This window comes from Oryx dammah, unplaced genomic scaffold (assembly GCF_014754425.2).
Source record: "Oryx dammah isolate SB20612 unplaced genomic scaffold, SCBI_Odam_1.1 HiC_scaffold_26, whole genome shotgun sequence".
In the NCBI taxonomy this organism is placed as follows: Eukaryota; Metazoa; Chordata; class Mammalia; order Artiodactyla; family Bovidae; genus Oryx; species Oryx dammah.
The window spans coordinates 73849423-73872513 of NW_024070210.1; the positions used below are offsets into that span (position 1 = coordinate 73849423).

At 38.4% G+C, this 23091-nt stretch overlaps 1 protein-coding gene across 1 annotated transcript in view; it reads right to left on the reverse strand.

Moving 5' to 3' along the window:
• Window positions 1-23091, reverse strand: part of AVEN (apoptosis and caspase activation inhibitor) — a 188181-nt gene that overhangs the window by 134424 nt on the left and 30666 nt on the right. Inside the window, exon 2 of the mRNA XM_040227003.1 lies at window positions 16919-17096. Coding sequence (XP_040082937.1) covers window positions 16919-17096 — 178 coding nt within the window. The remainder of the gene's footprint in view (window positions 1-16918; window positions 17097-23091) is intronic.

The following is a 23091-nucleotide window of genomic DNA, read 5'->3' on the forward strand; positions in this document are numbered from 1 at the left end:
CAACTTTTTCTATGACTCCTCTAAACCCTGGCAACAATCCCTTTGGATTTTCTCTCAAAATTATGGTTCAGTTCAGTTCAGCCGCTCAGTCATGTCCGACTCTTTGTGACCCCATGAACTGCAGCACGCCAGGCCTCCCTGTCCATCACCAGCTCCCAGAGTTCACCCAAACTCTTATCTATCGAGTCGGTGATGCCATCCAGCCATCTCATCCTCTGTCGTCCCCTTTTCCTCCTGCTCCCAATCCCTCCCAGCATCAGAGTCTTTTCCAATGAGTCAACTCTTTGCATCAGGTGGCCAAAGTACTGGAGTTTCAGCTTTAGCATCAGTCCTTCCAAAGAACACCCAGGACTGATCTCCTTTAGAAAGGACTGGTTGGATCTCCTTGCAGTCCAAGGACTCTCAAGAGTCTTCTACAACACCACAGTTCAAAAGCATCAAATCTTCGGCACTCAGCTTTCTTCACAGTCCAACTCTCATATCCATACATGACTACTGGAAAAACCATAGCCTTGACGAGACAGACCTTTGTTGGCAAAGTAACGTCTCTGCTTTTGAATATGCTATCTAGGTTGGTCATAACTTTTCTTCCAAGGAGTAAGCATCTTTTAATTTCATGGCTGCAATCACCAACTGCAGTGATTTTGGAGCCCCCCAAAATAAAGTCTGGCACTGTTTCCACCGTTTCCCCATCTATTTCCCATGAAGTGATGGTAATATGTCTAAATAAGAAATCCAAAAGGATAATGTGAAAAATATTAACAATAATGATGCCTTGTCAATTTTCCTAATGAATCAAATGAGTTTCATTTACACAAACATAGCACATGGGTTAACAATAATTATCTTCTTGCTTGAGTTGATAATTATCAGTCAAGAAACTCATTTCCATATCAAAGCTCCAGACTACTTCTGTCATAATAAGTCAGATAGTTGAAATAAATCCCTATTTAGTTTTCCATATTTTTCAGTATAAATGAAACAAATAGCGGGTAATAAGAGCCATGTTTCCATTCTCATGACCAGATAAAAAAGCACCAAGCTATCCAACAAAGTTAACTTTTTAAAAGTAGCTAAAAGTTTTGTTTTGCCTTTTCTTTTTTTTTTTTATTATGGGGCAAGGCAGGGGCACAGAATATAACTATTCCCAGATGGTTAAATGACTGGATTTCTATACAATATACCAAAAAGGGCCTGAACACAGAGTCAGAAGGTAAGAGTTCAATAAAGAACAGTGATGGGTTTTGGAATCAAGCTGACAGGTAATTATAGTGCAGTTCCATCATGTAATAGTTATGTGACATTAGGTAAATTAACTTATTGAGTTTAATTTGCCACATCTGTAAAATGGTCTAATACCAACTCTGCAGAGTTATCTTGAAGTTAAATAGAATATTGTATACAAAGTACCAAATACCTAGTCAGGTGCTCTACAAGTAACCATTTTAACACATTTGTTGATGTGTATACCTTATCTAGGACTTCCAGGATTGTGCCAGTGGTAAAGAACCTGCCTGCCAATGCAGGAGACATAAGAGATGCAGGTTTGATCCCTGGGTGGGAAGATCCCCTGGAGGAGGGCATGGCAATTCACTCCAATATTCTTGCCTGGAGAATCCCATGGACAGAGGAGCCTAGCAGGCTACAGTCCATGAGGTCACAGAGTCAGGTACGACTGAAGCAACCTAGTGCACACACACGTACCACATCTACCTCCTTGACCTCAAATTAAGGCAGTTATTATTATTCAACATAAGTTAGTATGAAATGGCCCCAATACATTTCACAGCAATGTTGCCTTCTCCATTGCAAATTCCTGCAAGTGTACCCCCCCTTACCCAAACCCTACTCTGATGACACCAAGAATGAGAAACGCTGTGCTCTGCAAAGAAAAAAATAAATGAAGGTATTTCTGACAATAGCTAATCACTAAAATTATTCTGGAGCAAAGCAGTAACCTGCTTAAGAAACCAAATTTCAGTCTAATGGTCAGATTCAATATGATAGACTGCTGTTAAATCATCACTGCCAAATCCTATTCATATTTTTAAGATCTTACAAATTTTTTAAAATGCTGTAAGTCCTTTCTCATATCTAGCACTGTATCAAATACTACTATTCCAATTTTCTCTTACTCAAATATCTAAGCAAGAATGCATTCAGATTATGGGACTGCTGAGAATAGCAGTACCAAATAAATGATTATATCATACATGAAAATGTCATGATTTTTTTCCCCTTATCAAAATCTACCTTATCAACCTTAACCACAGTATCTCTCTGGATCAGCCCCTGTCTGGACAGCCCCTCAGGGGCAACAAAGTCTACCCTAGAATTACCCCTACTTCCATGGAAGATCAGCCAAGTAGGTGGTATATACCAGCTCAGTGAAACATGCCTCTTTCTCATCTGTCAACTTCTGCTAGGGTAGCTTTCAAAAGATGACACCTCCAAATTGCATGGGACACCATGCCTGTCTCTTGCATAAGAAGTTCAACATTAAATGAGGTTTTCTTTAAACTGTGGTTGATTTACAATGTTGTGTTAGTTTCAGGTGTACATCACAGCGATTCAGTTATACTTATGTATCTATCCTTTAAATGAAGATTTCTGACCAATGGATTTTAGACATGTGTACATGTCCTTTGGAATGAAGCTGTTCATACACACACACATATACGCATACACTCATGCATATATAAACACATATATTACATACACACACATATGGGTTTCCCAGGTGGCTCAGTGGTAAAGAATCTGCCTGCCTTACATCTATATATATTTATATATACACAGACATACATATGTACCTTACTTGGGAGCCAACACATACTCAGAGATAAATAAGCATTTTGTAACTGATTAATGAAGAAATTAAAATCAATTGATGTTTTAACCTTGTTTAACAGATGTACCCTCATTCACCCCACTCAATGAATATAAATACTTCCATTCTTCAAAGAAATTGACAGAAAGACCAATGACATGAGAATAGCACCATTTACATAACAGATAGCTCTGCAATAAAGCATAAATAAATTGAAAAAGTCAACTATTCAGTATTACAGCATTCCTGCTTATCCCAGGCAACTCAGCCTCATTCTGAGAAAACTGGTTCCCCCGAGGCTTTAAAGAGAAAAAAACCATTTGCACAGCCTCAAAATATTTCCCCCAAGATGTTATTTACTTCATTATTTTAACCTATGCCCAGAAGCTGATACTCCTCCTGAGTAGGTAAAGCTTAATTCCCATTCTCCAGGGAGTGAGTAGGACCCAATGATCAGAGAGGAGGAAGTAATTTGACAGTGGAGAAACCTGACAAATACCATCTTCATCAAGGGATCAGAGTCAACACTATCAGTAGTACTACACTGAATCATGTGTGCCAACAAGAAAGGCACATCGCCTCTGTGGTACCCCCTCCAAAATCCAGAACCTCAGTCTAATCATGAGTCAACATCAGAAAAACCCAAATTAAACATGCTACAAAATCCCTAACCATTATTCTTCAAAAGTATCAAGTCCAGAAAAGACTGAAAGACTGTCACAAACTACAGGAGACTAAGGAGGTAAATAAATGCAATGTGGTATCCTGCATTAGAACAAAGGAAGAACATCAGTGGGGAGAAAACAGGGAAATTCAAATGAAGTGTGTTGTATGCCAATGTGATTTTCTTAATTTTGATAAAGGTACTATGTTTAAGATGTTATTTAACATTAGAGAAAGCTAGGTGAAGGATATTATTGCAACTCTTCTGAAAAATCTAAGTAGTATTAGAAAATTAAAATATCAAAAATTAATAATTGGGCCTCAGGTGAAGATGGCAGGCTTCCCTGTAGCTCAAATGGTAAAGAATCTGCCTGCAATGCAGGAGACATGGGTTCAATTCCTGGGTTGGGAAGATCCCCTGGAGAAGGGAATAGCAACTCACTCCAGTATTCTTGCCTGGAGAATCCCATGATCAGAGGAGCCTGGCGGCCTACAGTCCATGGGACTGCAGAGAGTAGGACACAACTGAGTAACTAAGGGACGACAGGATCTGAGGTTGGAGTGATGTTCCCACAAGCCAAGGAACATCTGGAACCATCAGAAACTGGAAGAGACATGGAACTATTTTTTCCTAGAATGTTCAGAGGGAATATAGCCCTGCTGATAAGCTGATTTGACTTCTAGCCTCCATAATTATGAAAGAATAAATTTCTATTGTTTAAGCCAAATAAATAAATGGGTCTTCATATCACTTAGTATTAAATAAATCCACATGTAAGATATTCTGCAACTTTACCACCTTCCTCACTTGTTGGAATAGATTTATGCTAGGCTACAAAGTAAGTCGCTTTTCATTGAAGACTATCTTCCCAGGGCTACAGTTCTGAAAGAAGACAAAACGTAGTACCAAATGTATGGACCACTGATGCAGTAAATCACACCCTGCGCTTCTCAAGGGAAACACTGAAACCACAAAAACTGTCTACTTCACTAGTAAATAACTGATGAATAGATGAAGAAAAAAAGTTCTCAAACTTCATGATTTTAAGAGACTAGCAGTATCATTATTAAAAATGAAAGCTTTCCCTCCATGTACAATTCATAGGATGCAGTGTTTAAGGGATGATAAATAATGACCAAGAGACTATTAAGTCCCTTTCACAAGTGCCAACGAAATATGTAAGATACAGGTTTTATTTCCAAAAGTAATTATCACCACAGATTACGAAAAGCAGTAAATTGACATCCTCACTATTTGTGGAATGCACACCACACTCAGCAAGCGAATTAGGCAGAATATATATTGACATTTCATCAGCATCAGTTCCGTTCTTAGGTAACTGAAAATGCTAAGACCAATGCAACAAATCATATGAAAGCATTCCTCCCATTCTCTTTAAGTATGACAATACACTAAGAATGTACAATGCAGTATCCTGTATGTGTTCTAATCTTTTGATTTATGTCACACCTTTCAACCGGAAAAGGTACATTTGAAGTTTCTTCCCAGAAAATTCATTTATGATATTGACTTTAAAAAAACAACAAAAGAATCGATTGCACTAGGCAGTCCTTGGATCTGTCTCTTGCCTCAGCAGTATTGGTTGAGACAGACCCAAGATTTGTCCCCATTCTCCAATCCCCTCTTCAGCTGCAGCCCCCAAGACCATCTCTATGCCACCCCTTGCTTCCGACAACAGTTAATACCAGGTTTTGTGGTTGGCTCCTTGTCCCCAGTCAACCATGAGCTCCCAGATCCATCAGAATTATTCCAAAAAGGTCAAAGCTGCCATCACCCACCTGGTCAACCTGCAACTGTGGGCTTCCTGTACATCTCTCTCTGGGTTTCCATTCCAACTGCAAAAGTGTGACCGGCCAGAGGTACTGGGAAAATGCAAGGGTGCCATACATCTCTAGAAGATTCGAAATTAGGGCTGTGGCTGAGTCTTCTTCTGGGATATGCAGGAGCTGCCTCAAGATGAGTGGAGTCACAGCCTTGGTGCCAAGAGATCTTGAGCCCAGAGGAAACCCTGAATCAGGTCCTGCTGTGAATCTGCAAGCCCTGGGTTCTGCCCACAGAGATGCCCACCTGACTTCCTGGAGAAATGCTTACTGGATCACAAGGTGAAGTTCATCAAGAAGGACAACCACCTGACAAACTCCTCAGGCCAGCCTGAGGCAGGGCTGGGTGAGACCTCTTTGAAATGCTCATCCTTAGGCATGACTAGAAGCCTCCAGAGGCAGCACCTTCTAAAGACTTGCTGCAGCTCCCTGGCCTCCAGACTTCAGCCTGAGTCTCTGCCTTTACCTTCGTAACCAGCCACACACCCTCTTCCAAGCTGCAGACAAAGTGTGCACAATAAAGCTTCCTTTTGCAGAAACAAACATACAAGAGAATGTGTATCTTAATGGTATATATGTAGATTTTGATGGACAGTATCAAATGGGAAAGATACCAACTCTGAAGCCAGGCTTAAGGTTAATCCTTATTCGGCTACATGTGAATGCTATACATATTTAACACTGTTTTTTAAGACTTCATTTCAACACACCTGTGCATTAAGTTAACACAAATCAATGATACTGAAAAAAGCCTTTGTATCACGGCTTATACAGAGCCTTCACCTGGTAGGTATCTAGGAAATGGTAGTACTTATTGCCATCAGCGTCTTAGCTTAAGGTCATTTGCTGTCACAGGGTCACTAACGGCCACAGGGATCCATTTACACATACATCTCTTGCTTATTTATTTTAAGCCTAACACTTCTGAGAATGCTGGATGTGTTAACTTAATGCACATGGGTAAAATGCTATAGAACCTTTGCAAAATTTAAAGAAGCCAGAAGAACAAAAAGACAGGGTTAAAAAAAGATTTCTTGGGAGTTCCCTGATGGTCTAGTGGTTAGGATTCAGCACTTTCACTGCCATAGCCCAGGTTCAATCCATGGTTGGAGAACTGATATCCTGGCAAGCCCTGTGGTGCAGCCAAAAATTTTTTTTAAATAAAAAGGACAATAATATTCCTTGATAAATCACCTTGCCTGTCCCTGTGCAACAGGAAGGACCATTGTTGAATCCATCCCAGTCAAATGAGAACATACCCATATTGAAAGATTTCTAATTAAAACAATTCTACAACTCTCCCTTACACGCCTAGTTAACATTTTATATACAAAATACACATAAGTTTCCATCTCCCTGGCATTTCAGTTGAGCACATTTAGCTTTTTTTACTCTGTCTTTAGGGCCTGGAACACATATGACATAATTATTAAATCACTTCTCAGACTTCTTAGCATCATAAACCTTTCATCAGAAATCCAGTTTTTCCCATTTTTAATCATCTTTCAAGTTCCCTGTGTCCTCTCTGTAGTTGTAGAGACTGAAAAAGGTTGACAAATCCCATGAGAGAGAAAACAGACTAACGGTCACTGTGTTTTACATTCTGTGTGTCAATATTGTGCTGTTATTTTAATGATGACCTATGTTAATGGCCCGACCTCAAACACAAAACTAGCTTTTCTCAACCATCACACTTATACGATATATTCTACTCCAACAGATTGCTTGTCTTTGCCTATAAAATAATTCTTAGCTTTTTATACCACTTTATAGTCTAAAATTCTACAGGATCCCTGCAACCATTTTGGATTAAAGCAATGCAGGTATTATTTCTAATTCACAGTTTAATAAAAATAAAAAAGGAAGTTCCGAGAGTTTCACTCCCTCCAGAGCATGTAGTTAATAAGTGACAACCAGAACCGAGACAGTTCAGCTGACATCCATCAATCCAGTGGACTTCTATTCTACAACCAAAATATACATATGATACTTCAGGTACACTTATTGAAACAGAGAACTTTGTTATCACAATCCTGTGGTTATATCTGCCCTTCTCTTAGCTTTAAATTCATGTTCCATGCCTTTTATATTAGAAGAGATTCTACTCTGACCTTCATTAAAGGCTTATACCAAAATAATTCATTTGAAATCTTTCTAGAGTAAGTAAAGAAACTTATCAACTTCCACTTAATTATGACATTGATTATGGGCATTTATTTGCTCTGTTTTCCAAAAGCCTCCTTTATATGACGGTAATTTTTTAAAGGGAAGTATCAGTCCCCCAAAATAAAGAGACTGACAGGGTAGACAGGAGAGTCAGAAGGAACATGCCAGATGCTGTTAGAATGTAACTCGCAGACTGGATGATGCAGACAGTTAGACATTATCAACCAGAACAGCATCCGGAATACAAGTAAAGTCCAAAAAGATTCAACAATGTGCTCTCATCAAGATTTCTAGTAAGAATAATTTACCTAACAGTATAGGTAAACATTCAGTTCATAAATGAACTTGAGACACCGTGGTCTCTGCTAGTGGACCCTGCAGCTAAGCGCTGAAGGACTAGGCTCAGGAAGACAGCCACTAGAGCCGAAAATGGTGCTAGTAAAGAAATGGCTGCTCTGGGACCAACACCTGTCAACAAACCAAGTGTTATTCGAATGACTTTAATTTGCCATGAGATAGATGTTTTAAGGAACAGATCAAATTGGATGAAAGCTGGGTACCTCTGGAGATAATAAAATTCAAAATGCCTACAAACTTATAATAGAAATATTAAGAAAGTCAAAGTCAGAACTCATGAAAATAAAGATAAACCTAAAATCAGAAGCTCTCCATGTAAAACTCCTTCCGCTGAGTATAAAATGTCTGATGACTGTTAACTATAAAAAATAATGTAAAAATAGATCCATTTATATGAAAGAATTCTCAACTGGCACAACCTGTGGTGACAAAAGAAATATTAGTAGATAAAAGCTGAAGCTCTAGTACTTTGGCCACCTCATGTGAAGAGTTGACTCATTGGAAGACTCTGATGCTAGGAGGGATTGGGGGCAAGAGGAGAAGGGGACGACTGAGGATGAGATGGCTGGATGGCATCACGGACTCGATGGACGCGAATCTGAGTGAACTCCGGGAGATGGTGATGGACAGGGAGGCCTGCCGTGCTGCGATTCATGGGGTCGCAAAGAGTGGGACATGACTGAGCGACTGAACTGAACTGAAAGGTCAAGCACAAAATATTCAAATGAGAAACATATTTACGAAGCATTTAAGAATTCATATTATAGTGTCTGATTTTGCTAAAAAGTTTAGAGACCTCTGACCAAAAGCATAAAGACAGATCATCTGATGCTTTTCAAGGAAGATTAATTTGCAAAAAAAATAATTAAGGAGAGAAAGGCAAAATAAATCATAAGCTAAATTAAGGCCTAAACAAGAGGAAAAAGGACAGAGCTGTAAATGCTGATATGAAATCTCTACAATAAAAGATTGGATGTTTTCTGAAATTTTTTGGATGACTTAGATGATCTGACCTACAGAGAAGATCAGACTTCCTCTTCTCAAATTGTAAAGAAATAACGTGGATAGACTTTATCAAAGGTGAAAAAGAGAGACATAATTCCATTTCATGAGAAAGCAATAGAAATAATAGATAAGGCTGAAGAAGCCAATAATGGTAACCTCCAATTAAAGAACAAAAGAGAGAGATGAGGAGTACGAGGAGAGGCACAAAACCCAGCCCTGAAAAAAATCATGGTGGCTCAATCGGAATCCCTCAACAAATGGAAATCAAAAGGTCACAGACTTAAAGAAGAAGGAATTAAAGCAGCATAGGCTGCATCTGTCGGAAGAAAAGTACAGTTTCAGAGCAAGGAAATGAAAACTGATAGCAATGGTGTACACGATAAAAATGAGGCAGCTGGACCAGTAAAAACAGACAAAGAGCCTCCATCAAAACAACAGAAAGTACAACCGTGCGGGAAACAAGCAGGGTAGCAAACACATTTCTAGGTATTCAGCTGCTTCTATCTTTGAAGGTTTGCAAAAAAAGAAAATCAAGTTAGACCCAGTTCAGTGTCCAGCTAAAAGAAAGGAAAAGACTTTTTTCCTTCTATGGTTTAACCTTTTTGTTTCTGTTGTTCAAATAAAGACTGTTTTAATGTATAGTTCTGCTTGTGTTACTTCAAATGATTCAAAGAGCAATGAAAAGTTTTTCCACTAAGTTGCCTTTGTAATATGAGAATGTTAGCAAAAACTAATAAAACACATACCAAATAAAAAGAGGGAAAAACAAAAGAACTGAATCAAGGAGGTCAAATACAACTCAACTATCTTGCTGCTTCACTGAAAAAAATGTTCCAAATTTAATTTAAAAATACAGGTGCTAGAATGACAACCTTCTTTTCCTTTTTGGTCTAACTGCTGGCAAGAGGATATAGAGGCAAAGAAATCAAATATCATTATAATTAAAACCTCCCCCCCAATGAACTTTCATAAAATTATGAGGAAGATAAGATAGTAGCTTTTTATGAACGTCTAAATTGGTTTTATTCAATGACCCATGAATCAGGCAGCATCCCATCCATAGGATAGACAGGCTCCTTCTTGTAATAGCTTCAAATAAAAACATGCCTAGACAGCTGTGCTGACCAAACTGTAGTCTAATCATTTCATTTTTATTTGTTCCAGTTAAACACCTTATAGATTTGCACAAAAAAGATTGGTTTTCTCATGTTTATCTTCAATATTGCCCCCAGTGCATCCTGTTCACACTGTAAACATTTTTCTAACTTTGTTATCCGAGGCATCTTACATGGGGGGAAAAAAAAAAAAGCATATGGCATGATTTTAATAACTCACCATTTGGGGGGGAAAAAAAAGGAGAAGGTAGAAAAATTGCTTAAAGATCTCAGTTTTCATGCGTCAATGTGAGAGCATGGTACCCTTTTTAAAACTTTAAAAATATAACTTAGAATTGCAAGGATATTATTCAAAAAGAAGAGCTAAAAGCATGATTAGCTATAAGCTGAAGGCTTACAGAAAGAGTACTAAAAAGATATCTGAAGGCTCCCAATCCTATCAGAAAAAGTAAGACTTCAAGCAAGCTAGTCCCCTTCCCATACCCTCCATTTGTGAAAATGGGATGCCAGAGCCCCTGGCCAAAAACTCAACGCAGAAAGCACCTGCTCGTTGATGACACAGGCTGAAGGCGCAAAAACAGGCTGCTTCTCTCAAAAGGCTGCTTTTGGTCTGTGGCAGTGTCTGAAATTCTACCATAAGAAATCCATTTGTAGACTTTTTGCCTCATAGAGATACATAAGCAATACATACACACAATTAAAGAATTATTAAACAAACATAAGTAACTACTATCCAGATCAAGAAACAGAATACAGACGTCAGCAGAGCCATCTCCCTCATCCCCACTCCCCACACCCACTACACACCCCTCCCCAGTTATTACCCCTCATCTCTCCACTGGAGGTGACCACAGTCCTGATTTTTATAATAATCATTTCCTTGATTTTCATTTTACCATTTAAACATGCATCCCTAAATAACACCATTTACTTCTTTTCCCTCGTGTTTGAACTTTATATGAATAGAATCCCACTGAGGTATTGTATACTTCAGTTATATATACTTGCACCCGTACAACAGAATGTGAATGGGGGGAAACATACCCTTTCTCACCTTAAACTCATGGTCATCAACGTCCAATGGGCCTCCATTAGCTCTCAGCAACCAGACCACATTTTCCCGTTTCATTCGAGTTCCTACACCCTGGTCTCCTATTTGCTTCTTTTTTTAGTATTTTTTTTAAATTATTAAAATGTAGTTGTATTACAGTACTATGTTATTTCAGGTAAATAGCAAAGTGATTCAGTTATATTTTTCAGATTATTTTTCATTACTGAATAAGATAGTGAATCTAGTTCCCTGTGCTATACAGTGGGATCCTATTGTTTTTCTATTTTATATAAAGCAGTGTGTATCTGTTAATCCCATGCTCCTAATTTATCCTCCGATCCCTTCTCTTTTTGGCAACCATGATGTTACTTTTCCTATAGATAACTATCTCTTAACTTCTACCCTCTCCTCACATTTCCAGTATCTCCTCTCTGACTCTCACTCATAGCTTTCTTATTTCACTAAGAAAACAGAAAGAACCAGAAGAGAGCTTCCTCAAACCCCCGTCACATCTACCCAACTAACTATGCCCAAATAGAGTGTGTGTGTCTGTGTGTGCTGAGTCGCTTCAGTCACGTCCGAAGCTTTGTGACCCTATGGACTGTAGCCAACCAGGCTCCTCTCTCCGTGGGATTCTCCAGACGAGAATACTGAAGTGGGCTGCCATGCCCTTCTCAGGGGATCTTCCCAACCCCGGGATGGAACATCTCTTATGTGTCCTGCATTGGCAGGTGGGTTCTTTACCACTAGCGCCGCCTGATAGTCTTGAGTATCCTCCAATCACAGTTGAAAAACTGCCCCAGCCCCTAGCAGTGGGCAATCAACTCCATCTCTACAAATGATTCCTTCATCTCATGTAGACCAAAGAATCCAGATCCTCAATTCTCATCTCTTCTCAGATTATTTTTTACCTCTTTCCTGGATGTTTTTATCAACCAGTAAACATTCAATTACTTCTCCCATGTTTAAAAAACACGTTTTGATCCACTTCCTCCATTACTCCCCTTTAGAACAAAACTCAATACTAATAGTTGTTTATACTTTCTCTGACATGTCTCTCCTTCCATATTCTTATTAAATGCAAGAAAGAGTTTATCCCACCACTGCAATAAAACTGCTTTAGCTAAGATCACTAGTAACTTCAGCTGTCAATTCTTGCTTGTCATCAGCTGCATTTGACACTGACCCCTCTTTTTTCCTGGAAACATGTTCGTTCTCCTTTGCCGATTTTTTCTCATCCATAACCACAGACACTGTGGTACCCAACACTCAGTACCTTTCTAACCAAAAATTCCCTTGAACATCTCACACGTTCTCGTGACTTTCAACACCACCTACAGGCTGGCTTCACCCACATGTGAATCTCCTATCCAAACCTGGGTCCTGAACTCCGGACACCTTCATCCAACAACCCGCTTGACATTTCCAGCATTCCCGGCCGGGTGCTGTGCTCCAGTCCAGAAGCAATCTCCACCGGTCTTCTCCCTGTTCTGCCCAGAGGTTGGGCTATACAGATCACAGCTACAGGTTTTCCTTGCCTTCTGACTTTCAGTAGGTTAGGCTTACGGGAAGCCATGGCAGGACAATGGAGGAAAAAAGGAGTCTAAAACCAGAGTATTTATCGCCCTGTCCTTCTCCTGGTAGAGTCACCTTTGCTGGCTACATCTTTTGACCAAGGTGATTCATCCTCTCAAGGTAAACATCTCACATGACGCTCTCCTTCAGCATTCTGGTAACAGGGATGTTAACATCTCTGTCTTTACCCGCCTTCCAATACTGTACTGTCTTTGTGTTTTCTCTACATCCTACCCACACTTTTGTGATTCCTTTGTTAAAAATGCCTTATAATTATACGGAGTGTACCATCTATTTCCTACAGGATTCTGACTAATACAGATGTCTAACTGGCATCTCACTTTTAACACATGTAAACTGAGCACCTCCTACGGTTTTATCCAACTCAGATAATTTTAACCCCCTTCTTCTAGCTGTTCAAGCCGAAATCTTGGCATCATCTTTATGCATCTTTTCATCTCATACCCACATTTGCAAGTCCAATCTCATACCCTACATTTGTGCTTGCTCCGCATGCAAAGTCAATTCAGTCATGTCCGGCTCTTTGCAGTCCTATGGACTGTAGCCTGCTGGGCTCCTCTGTCCATGGGATTCTCCAGGCAAGAATCCTGGTGAGGGCTGCCATGCTCTCCTCCAGGGGATCTTCCCGACCCAGGAACTGAATCCATGTCTCTTACGTCTCCTGCATCGGCAAGCGAGTTCTTTATCACTAGCGCCACCTGGGAAGCATTCCTTCCAAAATAGATCCAAAACTCCACCATGTTTCACCACCTCCACAGCTCCCACCCCTGGCCCCTGCCACCATCAATGCCTATCTGCATGACAGTCGGCCTTCCATATCTGCAGGTTCCTCATCCACAGATGGAAATCTGCAGATGCTGAGTCCATAGAAACAGAGTTGACTGTGCTGCATACCACCTGCTATACCACAGAAACAGCAGTTGACTGTTACGTAAGGAGCTTGAGCATCTCAGATGTTGGTATCTGCTAAAGGTCCTGGAACCAATCTCCCATGGGTGCTGAGGAACAGCTTTATTCCAATACCCTCTCTGGTCTACCTGCTCCTTCCCTCATCTATCTTCAGGCTTTTCCAACTCATCAGATAGACTGACTGTTAAAACAAGAGTGAGCTGTATCACTCTTCTCTTCAAAACCCTCCACTGGCTACACATTTCACTCAGAGGAAACATCTTTATAACGGTCTACAAGTTTCCATGGGATCTGGACACGTGACACCTCTCTGACTTCACTGCCTACCTGCTTACTTTGCTCCAGCCATGCTGCCTCTCTGTTATTTCCTTTACTCCTGTCTCAAAGCCTTTGAACTTGCTCCTCTCTCTGCCTGGAGCACTTCCCACAGACATTCTCAATGCCTGCTCCCTCACCTTCCTCAGGTCTTTATTCAAATGTCATCTTATCGGTATGACTTTCTCTGGTCACCTTTATAAAATGGTAACAGCCCCTCCTCACTTCATTTCTATCCTAATTATAGCCGTTTAATATCTTATACAGTTTCCTTTTCTTTATTGTGTGCCTCCACCCTCTAGAATGTTAACTCCATGAGGCTGATATTTGTGTCTGTTCTGTTTCACTTCAGTATGCTCATTCTCTGAAATGGTACTTGGAAATGGTGGGTGCTCCAATAATTGTTGAAGGAAACTCAACTAGATAGCACTCAATCAATTGGCCAAAAGAGAAAGAAAAAAGTTTTAACGGCTCTACATATTGGCGAAAACTAGAAAGCTCAGCTTGTCTTCTCTTTGGAGAGCAATTTGGCAGTATCTAGGAAAGTTCATATTGGGGAAGGGAGATGGCAACCCACTCCAATGTTCTTGCCTAGAGAATCCCAGGGACGGGGGAGCCTGGTGGGCTGCCGTCTATGGAGTAGCACAGAGTCAGATACAACCAAAGCGACTTAGCAGCAGCAGCAGGAAAGTTCATGATATGCACGTCTATGATATTTTTTCTGGGTTATAAATGTATTTATACAAACTAGGACAGTATACTAAAAGTCACAATCATTCTAAGGAATATGGTCAGCCTATCTACAGGACATTCTTAATGTTTTATGATTACAGAATGAACTCCACTTATCAGAAATAAACCAACATAGCCCTACCCCACCACAAACGAAGAAAGCATGGTAGCTCTTCTTAGGCTTATGCTGCAGTGAAAAGAAAATGATAGATCAGCAGCAGAGTGGGGAAGAAATGTAAGCACATATCAAGATGTGTTGGCTGTGATTTCCCAAGAAACTAATTACAGATAAACAAGCCACTCAGGAAATCAGTAAGCAAAGACAGGCTATAAGAAAAATACATATGAGACCCAAACCATGCCAGGCTTTAAGTTATAAATAAAACACTAAAATAAGTAACCAAAATCATAAGCCAATGCACATAAGAGTTGGGTTAGACTAGAATTCTGAATTGCCTTCAAACATTTATACTGTATATTTTATTGCCAGATAGTGTCCTAGTAACTGACTACACAAGTGATTCAGTCAAATCCACTGGTAGGTAGTCCACATGTTAACTTTATTGCACTACTTCAATTTTCCCCCTAAATCTGTTAGCAAAACAGCTGATTAAAAACTGAAACTGACCAGCTCACATTTCACCTTTCTCATATTTGAAGAAAAGAGCTTATAAATCCACAACTGGCCAACATGCAGACAAGAAGAAGGAAACAATCATCTGAGTGGCAAAAATCCCATCACTGAACAGTTAGCAAGTTGGATGCCACCAACCACACAAAGGGGTGACGCTGTTGGCATAAACATAATGACCCCAGGCTCAATCTGTTCTGCTGCTGCTAAGTCGCTTCAGTCGTGTCTGATTCTGTGCGACCCCATAGATGGCAGCCCACCAGGCTCCCCCATCCCTGGGATTCTCCAGGCAAGAACACTGCAGTCGGTTGCCATTTCCTTCTCCAATGCATAAAAGTGAAAAGTGAAAGTGAAGTATCTTAGTCGTGTCTGACTCCTAGCGACCCCATGGACTGCAGCCTACCAGGCTCCTCCGTCCATGGGATTTTCCAGGCAAGAGTACTGGAGTGGGGTGTCATCGCCTTTTCCGTCTGTTCTCCTACTCAAATCTAATTCTCTCTCCCCTTACCTCTTCCTTTCCTACCCAAAGGGTTTATTCTATTAAGTTAGAAGAGAATTCACTTTATGATTCTTAGTTTGGTACAGGCATTTAAAAATACAGGTAGATGAGAAAAAAAGGTACAACTTAACTGCAACATAAAAGCTGGGAAGAAGAGGGAAATTAAAACCAACTATCTGAAAATACTATTGTCACTTATTTCTCTGCTTCTCACAGAGCTTCACCCTTTACTTTTTTTAATCTGGAAATGTTTTGAGGCAATTATAAACTCACATAGTTATAGGAAATAATACAACAAGATCTCCTACACAGTTGGCCCCAATGCTAACATTTTTCAAAACGATATAGTTGAATATGTCACTCAGGAATTGACATTTGACCTAGAATCCAATTTTATTCAGACTTCCCCTGTCTTATTTCCGCTCACTTGTGTGTTTTATGAGTGTCTGTATAAGTTTGTGTGTTCACTACCACAATCAAGATATTGATCAATATGAGTGCTGCAAGGCATATGCATCCCCCAGCCTCCCTCCTCCCTAACTCCTGAAAACCACAAGTCTATCCGCCATTCGTCACTTCAATTCTTAGGCCATAGCCTGGTAGCAAATAGCCTTCTATACAACCAGCTCTACTCCGTTTCCTGCCACCACTCTCCAGCCTCACAGTGCTGTGCATCACTCCAGGGAGTCAATCTTAAACAGATGGTCATAGAAGTAGTTAGTTTTTCGCCTTACTGATAAAGAAGACTATTCAAAAACAAAAAGTTTGGTGTTCAGGTACACATGGCTTCCGTGTGCCTACCCACTAGTATGTATATTCCTGGCTATAAAAGAAGGAAGAATGAACATATATTCTAGAAACATAAGAAAGCGTTGTATAAACTTAAGTACCTATTCCTCTGAAATCAAAGAAAACACTTCTGTCTCTCAGCCTATCCAGTTTAGCAGGGCACAGTTTAGCATTTCATTCCCATAAAGCCTTTTACCCATTTCAACCAGAACTTAAGTCATCCTACATCAGTATGTGGAAACCCAAGGCTTCCACTGAAAGAAACATCACTTTTTCCTTGCAGACCATTAGATACTGTCCTTTACCTGGATTTAAAATCCAAACAATGAATGTTAGTTATTAAAATGCTATTTAAAAAGGAATATAAATGTCCATGCAACTTTCATAGCACTAAGTAGTATGCAACTGGGATTCATACCTGCAGAGCTGAGAAGAACACTGAAATCTGTCCCCCTCTGTGATTCTCCACTTTCATTATCAACTTCTTTTTCAGTATCTTGATATCGATCCCAATTAGAGACTATCTTCCTTTTAGAATAATTTCCCTGTTCTTCATTCTCTTCTCCATAGGTCTCTGCATCACTGTCATCTTCGATCTGCAATCATTAGAGACAAATCGATAAGCTGGCAGTAGAAATGTAGACCTTAGTCGCCTTAGCAACAAGTTTAAAAACAAAACAAAAACACAGTACATAGGTATCACGATAAAGAGTACATTATATAAGCCAAGCTCTCTGAAAACATTAAATAGTATTTTAAGAGAACCCCATTATATCATACATTGTGCTTTCTGGGCAAACTTTTCATTTTGCTGTCAAAAGGAAATCTGATGAGTTCCCACCTAAAATTTGTGTGACTGAATCTCTAAAGTCTACCCGAATGTATCCTATTTCAAGAGTTATTTCTCACTGAAATAATCAAGGCTGTAAGAGTCTCAGGCAAAAGACTTAAAGGCAAAAATCACTTCTTCCAATTTACAGATTTTACAAACACACCCCATAAGTATATTTTATAAGCTTTAAATGGGAGCCCTGCTCAGATGCATTTCAGACAACAGTTTCCAGTCTTGGGCATTAAAATGCTGAGAGAGCATGCAGAAAAATGCATAATGTGAGAAATTACAAAAGATAAAGGTCTAGTTTCTTCGACAAATAAATTACAAGGGGAAAATGGTGGGAGGAGGGGGGAAAAACCTATAGATTAAAAGAGCTTAATGGACACAGCCACTGTAATGTGGGAACTTATTTGTACTCTGATCCAAATATATAACCAGTGGGAATTCTCTGGTAGTCCAGTGGTTAAGAATTGATGCTTTCACTGCCATGGCCTGAGTTCAATCGCTGGTCAGGGAACCAAGATTTCACAGGCTGCATGACATGACCAAATATATATATATCAAACAATTTAACTAGAAAAAACTCACTTCTAATACCATTGAAGAAATGTGAACAACAACAAGGTATTTTCTTATATTAAGGAAATATTTTGCTTACTTATTGTTTGGTATAATTATTTGTCACTGACTCGATGGACGTGAGTCTGAGTGAACTCTGGGAGTTGGTGATGGATAGGGAGACCTGGCATGCTGCGATTCATGGGGTCGCAAAGAGTCGGACACGACTGAGTGACTGAACTGAACTATGTTAAATATTTTATCTTTTAGAAATAAATATTGAACTATTGTTGATGTAAAGATATGATGTAGGATCTGCTTCAAAATCATAGGTGGAGAGGACTGGTGAGTAAAGATGAAATAAACTGAGCATAATTGACAATTTCTGAAGCTGGATGATAAGTATATGGAAATTCATTATATAATTCTATCTACTTTAGTACATATTTGAAATTTTCCATAATAAGAATTAAACTAAAAAAGATGCATATAGAATCTAAAGACACAATTCAAACGAGTAGCCCAAAGATTATAAAATCTTTATAAAATACTATAAAACTGTAAAACACATTAAAATAATCCATTTGTACAAGATGAGTTAGACTTTACACTTTTATTGACACAGGAACAGGACATGTATATTGCAGAAAATTAGGAGAGAGAGACAAGCCAAAAAATAAAAACCCCAGGTTCCCATCACCTGGGCACACCACTACAAACACTTTGCTGTACATTCTTTCAGATCTTTTACAATGTTTATATTTATATATACTTTTGGTAACCAGACTTTTTCATCAATATTCTCCACCTCTGCTCTTCAATAAATTTCATTTTCTATCGCATCCAGACTATAGAGGGAAATTTCCAAATTTCCCTAACTGATCCCCAAAATTTCCTTTAGAGTTGGTTTTTCCAAGACAGTATTCAAGACCATGCATTATATCTCACTGCTTGTCAATTAAGTCTCTTTGAATCTACCACAACCTCTATGACATTTATTTACTAAAGAAGGCAAAAGGACCCACGTTCTGTCTGGTTATTTCCTTGTGGCATTAGTATATTAATTTATAGGAAATAGTGGATAAAAAACATTTTTAATCTAAATGCCCAACAGACTTGAGTTAAACATTTTTGGCTAAAATACATCACAGATGGTGAACAACATATGATAAATGGCTGAGCCAACATGAGTAAAGTGGGAAAGCAGAAAGTGCTCAGTCATGTCCAACGCTTTGTGACCCTATGGACTGTAGCCCCCCAGACTTCCCTATCCATGGAATTCTCCAAGCAAGTATACTGGCATGGGTAGCCATTCCCTTCCCCAGGGGATCTTCCTGACCCAGAGATCAAATCTGGGTCTGCATTACAGACAGATTCTTTACCATCTGAGCCGCCAGGGAAGCCCCAACATAAGAAAAGCTAAGATTAACCAATGATGTTGTATCATGAAGCCTGATCTACCCACCATAGTAAGGTTTTTCCCTGTTGCATTGAACAAATTATCTGTGTGGTGTTATTTTGGTCCACTACAAATTTCAGGTTGCCCATCAACCATTCACATATCAAATTTAAAACTAGTCAATAATCCTTGCCTGAATCAAATTTCATAAGCTTTCATGAAGCAATAGAGTAAGCGACCTTTCAAGATCACTTTCAGCCCTCATATGTCATCATGAACCTCCTGGACAGCACAAAAAGATGTTATAATCTAGAGATCTTGAAGGCTGCCTGAAACCTACTGTGAAACCTAACGTGAAACCTGCCTGACACATTCCTGAAAGCTTCTCAGAACCAAAAGATGCTGGCAAATTAAAGATAAGTGACTGAATAAGATCTGCTATATAAATAACAAATGCTAGGAACATGTCAAAGAAAATACCTTGCAACTGATGAGAATCTGGTAGGTAGACTACAGCTGAAAGTATCTGCAGGGTTTAATTTGGGAAAACTCGAATATTCTTTTGTTGACCCACTGGGTAAGGAGAGTTCAGAGAGGCTTTTCCAGTTAGTAGAAAACTTTGAACACAGATATAGCCCATGGCAAAAATGTAAACCTGAGGAAAATAATTAGCTCGATGTGAAAGGATTATGATCTGAAACACCCAAGGAACTATTAACCAGAAATAAGCACTGAAATGGGAGACTGGAGATCTAGATAGAATTAATGATCCTGCCATCACCATCATTTAATATTTACAAAGTGTTTATAATAGCTTGGGCCTTGCTGCTGAATGACTCACTAATCCCCAACTCAGAAGAATCACTGAACAAGAATCTCATTATCTCCACCTAAATGTGGAGACAAGAGTCATCATTAGCCTCCATCACAAGAGGGTAGTAAGAAGTAATAAAGTCTGGAAGACATTTGATGTAACTTAGAGAAAGGTATATCTTAAAAACTCCTAGAGATTTTATGTTTACTTCATTTTGCAAAAATCTGGGACAGGATAAAATCTGCAAAATCCCATGAAGGGAGAAAGAGCAGAACAAATAAGAAAATACTGATGAAAGCAATGTGAAAACTAAATAGGAAGGCATCATTACATAAACATTATTATAAGACACTGATGAAAGAAATCGACAGTACAAATGAATGGAAAACTAGTTCATGCTTATAAATCTGAAGAATAGTTAAAATGTCCATACTATCCAAAGCAATCTACAGCTTCAATGCAATTCCTATCAAAATTCCAATGGCATTTTTCACAGAAATAAAACAATCAATCCTAAAATTTGTGATGAAACACAAAAGACCCCAAATAGCCAAAGCAAACTTGAAAAAAAGAGCAAAGGAGGAGGCATCACAATTCCTGGCTTCAAACTATATTACAAAGCTATACCAATCAAAACAGTATAGTATTGGCATAAAAACAGACATAGTTCAATGGAACAGAATCAAGAGCCAAGAAATAACCCCACGCACATATGGTCAATTAATTAATGCAAAGAAGCTAAGAATATACAATGGAGAAAAAAAAACAGTCTCTTCTTTAAATAGTGATGGGAACACTGGCGCGCTACATTCAAAAGAATGAAAGTGAGCCCCTTATCTTACACCATATGCAAAAACTGACTCAAAATGGATCAAAAACTTGAAAGTAAGCTCTGAAACCATAAGGAGAAAACATAGGTGGTAAATTGCTTGACATCAGTCTTGTAAGTAAGTTTTTGGACTTGACAACAAAAACAAAAATAAACAAGTAGGATTACATCAAACTAAAAAGCTTCTGCACGGCAAGGGAAACCACCAACAAAGTGAAAGGCAACCTACAGAACGGGAGAAATATATGCAAATCATATATCTAAATCAGCTTCTCCTTTAATAACCGATTTTAAAAGCAATTATAAGATAATAAGTGCATAATTATATTTCGGTATGTAATAAACCCAACAATAAGGCTCTTGCAATAAAAGCTATAAATATATGCTTACTCCTCTTTCTTCTCTCATATTCTTTAAAAGATATAAAATTATTTAAGGTAATAATTATAACAAAATATTATTAGCTTTGTGACATATGGATGTAATATATATAAAACAATAGAACAACAAAAATGGGAAAAGAGGAATAGAGCTCTAGTAGAGTAATATCTCTATATCTCACTGGAATTAACTTAGCTGATGATAATTCTAAGTTAAAATATACATGGTAAGCCCTAGAGCAACCAGTAAGGAAACAACTTCTTTAAAAAGTGGGGAAAAAATTAAAAGAATTAAACTGTTGCACTAAAAATAGTCACTTGGTGCAAAAGAGAGCAGTAAGAGTGGAATAAAGGAATGATACACATGAGACCTGTGGAAGACAAAAAGTAAAACGGCAGATATAAATACCCAACTGTGTCAATAACAATGTTAAATATAAATAAAGAAAAAGGGAGAAACAGAATAGATTCTTTTAAAATCCAACTATATGCTGTCTATAGGAAATATGTTAGATTCAAAGATTAAAATATCATTAAAATGAAGTAAAAGAATGGAAAAAGATACTCTATGCAAATAATATGCAAAAGAAAATTGGGGTGGCTATACAAATTTCAGACAAAATAGACTTCAAGAGACAAAGAGACAAAGAACACTGTTCAATGATAAAAGGGTCAATCCATCAGAAAGATAACCACATTTAAACATATGCTGCTAATAAGAGACCCTCACAACACAGGAGCAAAAACTGACAGTTACGGGGGGAAATATTAATAGTTCAGCAATAATATCTGGAGCCTTCAACACCCCATATTCAGTAATGGCTAGAGCTAAACAAAAGGTACCAATATACACAGCAGAACCAATAAAAAGATTTCCTCACTGAAGGTCCTACTTTTCTAACAATAATTTACATTAATTTACAACAACTTTAATTGGCCAGCCTATGAACACTATGTTTGATCGACATTATTTTTAAAACATCCTCTTACTTTCTTTTTACCAAAAAAGAAACAGTATTTAAGGATTATCTTTATCATGAAGAGCTTGCAGATAAGCCATTATAATTTGGGACGCTACTAATACATACCTAGACAACGTATCCTCTTTAAAGCCTTTTATACTCAGGAACCTAGTTTCTGAAGGTCCCTGTTCTACTTTCTTCTGGAGTAAATGAGTCTAGAAAAGGCTTTCCTGCTTTGAACCTAATAAGGAAGTTGAAAGAGTCAATCATACATTTTTCAACAACCTTGATTGTTCCTCACAAAATGTAATTATACCACAGAAGGGAATGAGTGAGATTATATATATATATATAAATATATAAATATAAAAGAAAGCATATTTAAGGAAACTCCCCTACAGAAAGTCTACTTTCAGTAATTGAAAACTAATTTCAGTAATTAAGTCAAAAAGTCAAATACAGCCAACCAAAAATGCTACAATGTAATTGGAAAATTATATTAATTTATCCTACTATAAAATTTTTAAATGTTATAAAACTCTAAAGCATATCATTAGTTAATAGTCTAATTGACAACTTTTATATCTGTAACTCTATTAAGGTCATTTTTATCTTACATAATCATTGGGTCATAAGCAGCAAATGATCATAGTTAAGAGTTCAAGAACAGCTTTTAGTATTAAAAAAGTGTGCTTCAAACTTAGAGAATGAACTTACTGCTACCCGAGGGGAAGAGTGATGGGAGGGATATTTAAGGAGTTTGGGACTGACATGTACACACTACCATACTTAAAATGGATAGCCAACAAGGACC